Below are 9,674 nucleotides of genomic sequence, written 5' to 3' on the forward strand. Positions count from 1 at the left end.
TGCGTTCAGTTTTAAGATAGATTACAGATTGGAGAAGATTCGGACAAGGTTTCAGAAACCAATACATTTAGATGTACATATCAGAAAATGAAAAGTATATTCTAAATATATTCATTATTTTAGCCAAGTTCTACAGTTCTACACAGCATGAGAACAAAAAGCACAAAAATCATATGTATGTGTTTTGCCCATAGACTGTAAAAAATATTGACCTCAAGACGTTATACTTAAATTATGGACAATTTATCGCTATTAACTCCCATTCATAATTGTTCCACTCGCTGTTTATGTTTTTGTGTTATACATTTCTGAACTGACTTGAATATAAAACACTGATTTAGAGGGGGAATCTGGAAGAAAAAAAAAGTTTTGCCAAACGTTCTCTGAACTTCATTTCCCACAAACCACTGCGATTGAGAGATGTGGAGGCACACATTTAAACACATTCGGTGCACACTTTTAGAAATTAAATGTATTTTTGAATATTTTTCCGTGTGTGTAGTATTTTTTTATGAAGTAATAAGTACGTTTTATCAATCAAATATTGTCGGTCATAGGTCAAGCAGTCAGACTCGCGCCAAATCTGTATTTCCGGGTGAGGCGCGCTGCACACACACACATCACACACACACACACAGGTTAGTGCAAGTTTGTTTATGCAACCAACTTTCTCACATTGTGATTAAGCACATAGTGTTATTATGTATTTAAAAAACCCAGTTAGTTATTTGAAAAGAGTTAATAAACAGCATGCTCTCTACACTTATTTTTGTACCTTTTGTACTGTACTTTTTTGTATCATCTCGCAATATTGATCGATTTCACTGATCAGTGCGAGAGCAACGTGTAATTTCTGTTATACAGTATCTTATATGGGAAAAATAATACTTGTATATACTTAGAAATAACTTGATTATTTACATAATGGCAAAAAATAGGCTTTAAATGTAGTTGGTTGTTAGCTTGAAGGTTATTTTAATGTTTTTCTTAACGTTCTGTTTTTATTGTTTGTATTTTATTTATTCATTATTAGCTGTAATATTTATATTATTATTATTTATATTCATCCATTTAAATCACAGCTTAAAAATTCCTGCCTGTAATTCAACAATAAACTGATATATTCTTATGTTTTATTATTTTATCCACGGAACGATCAGACATGGATCTGAGTGATTTTGAGGCGGATAACTCTGTGAGCTGCCGTTTGTCCTCATCCATCCCAGACGTGTGTAAGACGGAGGACTGCTGCCTGGGCATCGATGAGGCGGGCAGGGGACCCGTCCTGGGTGAGTGCTGTCGTCATCTTTGGTTAAAAAAGGTCACTTTTTTAAAATTGAAGTAGGAGTTTACATTAATGTACTGTATTTCAGGACCCATGGTGTATGGGATATGCTTCTGTCCTGTGTCCAGAAAAGAAGACCTGAAGAATTTGAAAGTCGCCGGTTGGTTTGAGTTATTCGTCTGACGTTACAGAGCAAATCTTGACAGAAAAGGTTCGGATTGCTGCAGTATTTTTGTTGTGTATGTAGACTCAAAGACGCTGTCGGAGGCAGAGAGAGAGAACCTGTTTCTGAAGATCGACGAGGCCAAAAGTTTTGTAGGCTGGGCCCTTCAGATCCTCTCGCCCAACACCATCTCCACCAGCATGCTGCAACGGTACACACACACATGATGTCACTGCACGCACAGTAAATGTCCTTGCACACTGAGTCCGAAATATTTGTATGCATTTTCTTGGCTCTGAAGCGTCAAAACGCTTGCTACAGATGTGAAAAATGCAGAAAATCGTGATCCGGATTTTTTCATGGACTTGAAAGTTTCGATGCAGTGTGTAAATGTGATCGACACACATTGCAAATGACACAAAATTTCGGACGAGAATTTCAGATTCTGGTCCGAGCTGGTAATTCTAGTCGGAAGAGTCATTTTAACCTTTCGTCCTTTTGTTTTCAGGGCGAAATACAACCTGAATGCTCTGTCACATGATGCTGCTATTGGTCTGGTGCAGTATGCGCTGGATTGCGGGGTGCAGCTCAAAGAGGTACTTGGAACAAACCAACACTTGTGTGATAAACAGCAGAAATGGGGATGATCCCATCACGACGTGTCTCTCATTCGTCTCAGGTGTTTGTGGATACCGTGGGTCCTGCAGAGAAGTATCAGGACAAGCTTTCCCAGCGCTTCCCCGGGGTGGAGGTCACGGTGCGTCCCAAAGCTGACTCGCTCTTCCCCGTCGTCAGTGCCGCCAGCATCTGTGCCAAGGTAACCGCAAACCCTCAACGTTTTTTTAATAATGAGAGAAAGAATTATAAACCTGATTGGATTTTTTTTGTACAATCATTTTTACCCTTTGTAGGTGGCCAGAGATCATGCTGTCAAAACCTGGAAGTTTGCAGAAGATTTGGGTGACGTGGATGCAGATTACGGCTCTGGGTATCCTAATGGTCAGTAGGTATCATCTGATTCCTTCCATTTGCAAATAAAATTAATGTTTCAATTATTGATAGACCGATAACTGTTGAGCCCAATTAATCAGCTGATGTTTGGATATTGTGACTAAAAAAAATGACATCTGCTTTTTTGAAATGTTTTTGAAAGAAGTCTATTCTCACCAAGGGTGCATTTATTTGATCAAAAATACAGTAAGAACAGTAATAATGTGAAATTAGGGCTGGACGATGTGGCCAAATTTTATATCACGATATATTTCTTAATTTCGGTCGATACGATATAATTCCGATATCGATATGAACAATATAAAAGCCTCAGAAAAACTTCCAAGAACGCCCATAACAGATGTCTGTTCCTACAATCTTCTGAAAAATGAATTTGCCAAGTCTATGAAATCTGCTGGAGTCTTTCGCTACTGCACCATAACAAACTACATGAAGCAATGAAATAACCCATCATAACAATAATATTCTCTTCTCAATACCTGCTACAAGACTATGAAAGCATATGGGTAGCAATATTCCGTTTGAAATGTAATATGCAAAATGACAATGTAATATGTAAAATGGCAATGCATTTCTGTTTTTAAATTTACATTTGCCATAACATTTGTGCAACATTTGGTACACAAAATGGGGGAATTTTTTTTCCGATTTAAATCCCATTTCCTGCATTTACATAAATTTAGGGACTATGGTGTTACAAAATCCAGGATAATAATTAAGTTGATTATAATGATAAATTCTGCCAAATATAAAAGTAGGCTACTAAACTATGTATAACAAAAATATGTCTTACTTTTTTCAAGACTTGAGATAATCATTTTATAAAGTCAAAAATGTTCACCATTAATGTTTTGTGTGTAAATAAAACTGAAATATACAGAAATTGAATAAGGTTATCAAATAGTCTGAACTGCATAAATTATAAATTAAATACAGATTAATCCTTATTAAAGCTACACACGTTCTTTAGACAAGATCAGTGAGTAATTTGCTCTGTTCCCCTTTGTTCTTTGGGTAACTTAAATGACAGACAGAATTGGCTGCTGTCCCTTTAAGATCTGTCGCTGATGAGAGGATCTTACGCATTTAATTTTCTCATTTAGGCTACTCTTAACTTTCATTTAAGATTTTATTTAACTCATTTAGACTGTTCTTGTGAGGATACAATTGACAAAACGGACATTTTGGCATAAATGTGTGTGTTATTATTCAAGCGCTAAAGAAAGAGAACTGGATTCTGCGCGTCGTGTGCGTGTGTGTGCGCGCGTCAGGACACTCACAGGGAGCGATACCTGCTCATCAGAACTTTCGGTGAGATATTTTTAGAGTGTGGACGCGACGTTCCTGGCCGCGAACGCGCGCATCGGCACAGTCTATCTCCTGATCCTCGTTTGATGTGTTCCCGCTGTTCCCGATATTATTGTAATTTAAAATAAGTGCTTTCTATTTGAATATATTGTCAAATGTAATTTATTCCTGTGATCAAAGCTGACTTTTCAGCATCATTAGTTTCAGAAATCATTCTAATATGATTTGATGCTCAAGAAACATTTCTGATTATTATCAATGTTGAAAACGGTTGTTGCTTCATATTTTTGTGGAAAGTTCAAAAGAACAGCATTTATTAGAAACCGAAATCTTTAGTATCATTGTAAATGTCACCTTTTTTTACCGTGAATTTCTTGCATCCTTGTTGAAGTTATAATTTCTTCAAAAAATCCCAGTAATTTCTTACTTTTTTTTTTTTTTTTTTTACTAACTCTAAACGCTTGAAAGGTAGAGCTGAAGAATATGGTCTCAAAATAAATGTACATTTTTTTTGTCTCAAAATAAAGGTATACCTAAAGAATATTGGCTCCAAATAAAATGTAAAAAAATTGTTTCAAAATAATGGTAGACCTAAAGAATATTGGCTTAAAAATAAATTGATCATGATTGTGTGTGTGTGTGTGTGTGTGTGTGTGTGTGTGTGTGTGTGTGTGTGCTAAGATCCTAAAACGAAGAGCTGGTTGCTGAAGTATCTGGACCCAGTGTTTGGTTATCCTCAGTTTGTGAGGTTCAGCTGGAGCACAGCGCAGACGCTCCTGGACAGTAAAGCTGTTGCTGTTCACTGGTGAGTCTGACAGCAGGGGGCGCTGCCTTTTCATCAGACCGCCTGCACTAATGTTATTATTTACAAAATTGTGCATCATACAAAAATATTTCTCTTTGAATATGTTATGTACTTTGAATGCAATATAAAATGTGTTTATGTGTAGGGATGATGATGAGGAAGATGGAGAAAAAGCGGCTGCGCGTCAGAACAACACCTCCATGCTGTCCTATTTCAGCCGCAGCAAGCCGTCCGAGCTCACACACACACGAGACACACACCGCTTCTTCACTGAGCGCAAACTACAGAGCATCAACACACTCTGAACACACATACAGGCGGTGAACGTGTCACAAAATACACATCTGTCCAACATATCACAAAAATTGACCTGTGCAAAAAATGTATTAAAAATGTATTCATTTACTGGATGTAAAATAAATGTGAATCTTTTTGAATGTGTCTCAGCTTTTTGAATAAGGTATCCGTAGGTGATACGAAATTCCATAGTCTTTAAATGAATATTCAGAGTCAGATATTAGTGATTGTTCATGAATAAAAAATAAATTGCAAAATGCCTAGGAATCACTCAGAACATTAGTCTTGAAGTATCTGTTATGATAGCCATTAGCCAAAGACAAATAGTTAAACTTGGAGTCCAAGCTATGAGACTATGGCCCGGTTTCACAGACAGGGTTTAGTTTAAACCAGGATTAGGCCTCAGTTTAATAAGGAAATTTAAGTAGGTTTTATAAACATACCTTAGAAAAAACATTACTGATGTGCATATTGAGACAAAACAATGCCACTGACATTTTTAAGATATATCTGTGCAAGTTGCTTTCATTTAAAACAGCTCAAACATGCATTTAATCTGAAACCGGGGGTAAGTGTTTAGAAAAACGACATCCTCCTTGTTTGGGTTTGGCGCAGATGTTGTATCACTCCGCGACAGCAGGAGGCGCAACAACCTGGAACTGTTTCTGTTCCACAACAATAAAGGAAAAGAAGAAGCGTAGCGGCAGTTTCCGGCTGAATTCAGCAGTGTGGTAAGTTGAGGGGATTCATTCAGGTTTATTGGTATATTAGTGTTTAATAAATTACGTTTATAATTTATCAGATCAGCACTGTTATAAAAAGTAGTAGTTAAGACTAGTCGGAATACTAAATAGAAGGTAATAAGTGTGTTTTGTTTTGTGTTCGTTAGTTGCTCTCATTTAGTGCTAATTGAATTCACTTCTCTTTCTGTGTATTGCAGTGAAATTATTAATCATGGACATACGACCGAATCACACCATCTACATCAACAATGTTAACGATAAGATCAAGAAAGAAGGTAAAATAAAAAAGATCGTGACTTTGAGTGGAACAGCTTTGACATGTTTGCTGTGATCATATAATGTTTGAAGACAGAATCTGCAGTTCTGTGAAACTGGTTTTGTTTTTCTCCCGGATCTTTTCTACAGAGCTGAAGAGATCGCTATACGCCTTATTCTCGCAGTTTGGCCAGATTATGGACATAGTTGCTCTGAAGACTGCGAAGATGAGGGGTCAGGCGTTTGTGATCTTTAAAGAGCTTTCTGCAGCCACCAATGCCCTCAGACAACTGCAGGGATTCCCCTTCTACAACAAACCCATGGTCAGTGACACATAGTTTGGCTTCATAGTTGTCTCATTTTAAGTAATTTGATGTTTACGTATCTCATATCTAACGAATCTAACATTTCAGAAAATAATGAGGGAGTTGGTCCATTGATTCACCATGAACTTCTTAGCCATTATGTTGTAATTAGTAATTAATCATCATCAACCAAGGAGAAGTTCATCTACAAAGTGAAAACTGTCACCATTTCCTCACCATAGGCTCTGTTTACACCTGGTATTGGGATCCGATCGACCAAAACACATCTTAAGTAGACGAGGGAGACACTCCTGATGTTTTAATCCGTCTCTTTTGTCCGCTTTCGTCCTGCTTTCTTCGAAGGGAGGGTCTATGGGCTGGTAAATGCTTTGGCTTTTCAGATCTTTAGATCTAATGGACAAAATAAGCTTACGCAGTTTACATATTAACTCTCCCAGAGACGACGGACAAACACAACGAGAGCATCAGCTTTAGTTTCTGCTTTGATGGTCATAAGACCAGCCGAATGCTGTGAGTGTGTGTTGGAAATCAGGAATGGTGAGACAACATTGGGCTTAGTATGTTTTTCATTTTCAAACCAAACTTGGGTGTTAATGCCGACAGATTAAATCCCGTCTGGCTAGCGCACTTCCCATAATGCTTACTCATTAGGTCAGTAGGCGGAGAGAAGATGTTCTTTTCCGGTTGTTTGAACACATTCACATGAGCGTTTACACTACGAAAGCAATCCAGTGGTCAAAAGTGGACAAGCTCAAACCGCATTAGGCCCTGTAAACAGGGACCCTATATGTTGTTGATGATATCAATATATTTCCATGCTTGGGGAAAAAAAACTGTTTGATTCTAACAGTCTCGTTAACGGTAGCAGTAAATAAAGACTGAATAAATAATTTATGGTATTAAAGGGATAGTTCACCCAAAAATGAAAGTTCTGTCAGTATTTACCCACCCTCATGTTGTTCCAACCCCGTAAGACCTTCGTTCATCTTCCGACCACGAATTAAGATATTTTTGATGAAATCTGAGAGCTGGATCACTCCTCCATATGCTTCTTCAGGGATTGACACTTGCCAGCCCCGAAAAGTCATTAAAGACATCGTTAAAATAGTCCAAGTGACTACAGTGGCTCAATCTTAAGTTTATCAAGCGACGAGAATACTTTTTGTGCGCAAAAAACACACAAAAATAACGACTTTATTTCAACTATTCATTTCCTTCTCTGTGGGCCTCGAGTCAGTTAGCGTAGTCTGATATTGTAGAGCTACGTAGGCTCACTATTGGCCGACGCTGGTCATGTGTGTGATGTACAACAACAGATCATACGCTGTTACACTAGTGAACTCACTTGAGGCCCACAGAGAAGGAAATGAATAGATTAAATAAAGTCGTTATTTTTGTGTGTTTTTTGCGCACAAAAAGTATTCTCGTCGCTTGATAAACTTAAGATTGAGCCACTGTAGTCACTTGGACTATTTTAACGATGTCTTTAATAACTTTTCGGGGCTGGCAAGTTTCAATCCCTGAAGAAGCCTATGGACTAGTATGGAGGAGTGATCCAGCTCTCAGATTTCATCAAAAATATCTTAATTCGTGTTCCGAAGATGAACGAAGGTCTTACGGAGTTGAACAACATGAGGGTGAGTAAATACTGACAGAAATTTCATTTTTGGGTGAACTAACCCTTTAAAAAGGAAATGTAATTTTAACATGTTGTTGTTTATTTATAATGATGTAGATGAAGGATTTATTGACGAGTTAGAATTTTAATTCCTGATTTGGTAAACTGTTTAAAGTCAGCATGAAATTGAAGTTTGCGATCAATTTTCTCTCATGTCGTGACGTATATCTGAGTTAAATGACTAGCGAATAGGGCAGCGTTTAAAGCTCGGGACACACCAAGACAAGCCCCCAAAAAAATGACGGTGTCCAATAGAGCCAATGGTACGGAACTCACCGAAAAACTAAAACGTATGTGGACTACATTTACGGCACTTTATTGTCCTTTTTAAACTGTGATTGTGTAAATCACTTTTTTAAAATAATGCAAATGTTGGTAGAATCTTGTTTTGTGGGTGAACTGCTCCTCTGATGTGGTCATTCGTTTTATGTGTCAGTTCACATTATAAAGAATTAGAAATACTTCACACATTTCTCATTTGCTAACCTTCGCATGTACTTGTAGCGAATCCAGTATGCAAAAACGGACTCGGACCTGGTCTCTAAGATGAGAGGCACGTATGGAGATAAAGAAAAGAAGAAAGAGAAGAAAAAGAAAGCCATGGAACAGGCGGCCAATCTCAACAAGAAACCAACGGTGAGTTGCAGTGCATCATGTAGTCAGAAAAATTAGGCCTCCTTTGGCTGTGAAAAGCATATTCAAAGAAAAAACAGATCAACTGAGCAAATTTTGCTTATGGATTTTTCCTGCAGGGATCTGTGAACAACCAACCACCTCCACCTGCCACAGTCCAGGTATGTCACACAGTTTACACACTTATTTTCTGATTTTGATTTTTAGTGTAAAAAAAAAAAAAAAAAAAAAAAGTTGTTTTATGTACCTGAAATCCCATAAATAATTTTATATTGTTTTAGGTCCCTGACAACCCACCGAATTATATTCTGTTCCTGAATAATCTCCCAGAAGAAACCAACGAGATGATGCTCTCCATGTTATTCAACCAGTACGTTCCTTTTAAATCTAGTATACATTAGAGGAGAAACAGAGTAAATGTTTTAGTAATATATGGCAATGTTTATTCCAATCTATTTTACTGTGTTGATATATTGGTACATGTATAGAATTTTATTGAGAATATGAGAATTTAAATATGAAATATTCTTCATGTTCTTTTAGTGTGGTAAACATTTCATTTTGTTAAACTTTAAATCTACTCAAGGAAAAAAAAAAAAACTCTTTTTAAGCTGTGTTATCACAAATGCATAAATATTGAGATGTATATCATGTATTGTCAAAAAGCTGAAAATAGCTGATCCAGCAATATTTTCTCTGATTGTTTACTCATCGGCTCGCTGTCATGTTCCATGTTTTCAGGTTTCCTGGGTTTAAAGAAGTGCGTCTGGTCCCTGGAAAGCATGACATTGCGTTTGTGGAGTTTGAGAGCGAGACTCAAGCCGGAGTCGCGAAAGACGCGCTACAGGGATTCAGAATTACAGCGACGTGTGCCATGAAGATCACTTACTCTAAAAAGTGACCCGACTCACACTCATTTCCCGGGAAATGCAGATTGTACTGGACTGTGTCTGAGGCTTTATCAGTGGATCCTCGGTTCGGATTTGTGTTTGTCTTTTCAGTCCGTCTAATCTTTTTTAAAACCTTTGTTCAGTGACTGTTTCAATTTTTTTGTGAGTGGAAATTATTTGGTCACTGAGGAACATTATGATATTCCAGGACAGATCTTTATTTTGTATTGTAGACTAATAAAATTAGCCTGTAAAATAAATCCCAACTTGCCCTCCCAAA

At 37.4% G+C, this 9,674-nt stretch overlaps 2 protein-coding genes across 4 annotated transcripts; both read left to right on the plus strand.

Annotated features, from left to right (window-relative positions):
- The first annotated feature begins 591 nt into the window (after window positions 1-591).
- rnaseh2a (ribonuclease H2, subunit A) lies at window positions 592-5,009 on the plus strand. Of its 2 annotated transcripts, XM_077246049.1 has the most exons (9): window positions 592-638; window positions 1,161-1,289; window positions 1,374-1,445; window positions 1,533-1,659; window positions 1,957-2,044; window positions 2,128-2,265; window positions 2,360-2,447; window positions 4,449-4,572; window positions 4,718-5,009. In XM_077246049.1, the coding sequence occupies exons 2-9, from the start codon at window positions 1,163-1,165 to the stop codon at window positions 4,875-4,877; spliced, it is 924 nt and encodes a 307-aa protein (XP_077102164.1). In that variant the 5' UTR covers window positions 592-638; window positions 1,161-1,162; the 3' UTR covers window positions 4,878-5,009. The 2 variants fall into 2 exon arrangements, with proteins under 2 accessions (XP_077102164.1, XP_077102162.1); XM_077246047.1 differs by lacking the exon at window positions 592-638 and having other exon boundaries at window positions 1,132-1,289.
- A 494-nt stretch (window positions 5,010-5,503) lies between these two features.
- snrpb2 (small nuclear ribonucleoprotein polypeptide B2) lies at window positions 5,504-9,674 on the plus strand. Of its 2 annotated transcripts, none has more exons than XM_077246051.1 (7): window positions 5,504-5,600; window positions 5,810-5,887; window positions 6,018-6,190; window positions 8,376-8,507; window positions 8,624-8,665; window positions 8,786-8,874; window positions 9,246-9,674. In XM_077246051.1, exons 2-7 carry the CDS (start codon window positions 5,824-5,826, stop codon window positions 9,403-9,405), a joined length of 660 nt encoding a protein of 219 aa, XP_077102166.1. In that variant the 5' UTR covers window positions 5,504-5,600; window positions 5,810-5,823; the 3' UTR covers window positions 9,406-9,674. The 2 variants fall into 2 exon arrangements, with proteins under 2 accessions (XP_077102166.1, XP_077102167.1); XM_077246052.1 differs by having other exon boundaries at window positions 5,586-5,726.

Source organism: Siphateles boraxobius, unplaced genomic scaffold, assembly GCF_051911475.1.
Source record: "Siphateles boraxobius isolate OS27281-9 unplaced genomic scaffold, OSU_SipBor_1 29, whole genome shotgun sequence".
NCBI classification, from domain to species: domain Eukaryota; kingdom Metazoa; phylum Chordata; class Actinopteri; order Cypriniformes; family Leuciscidae; genus Siphateles; species Siphateles boraxobius.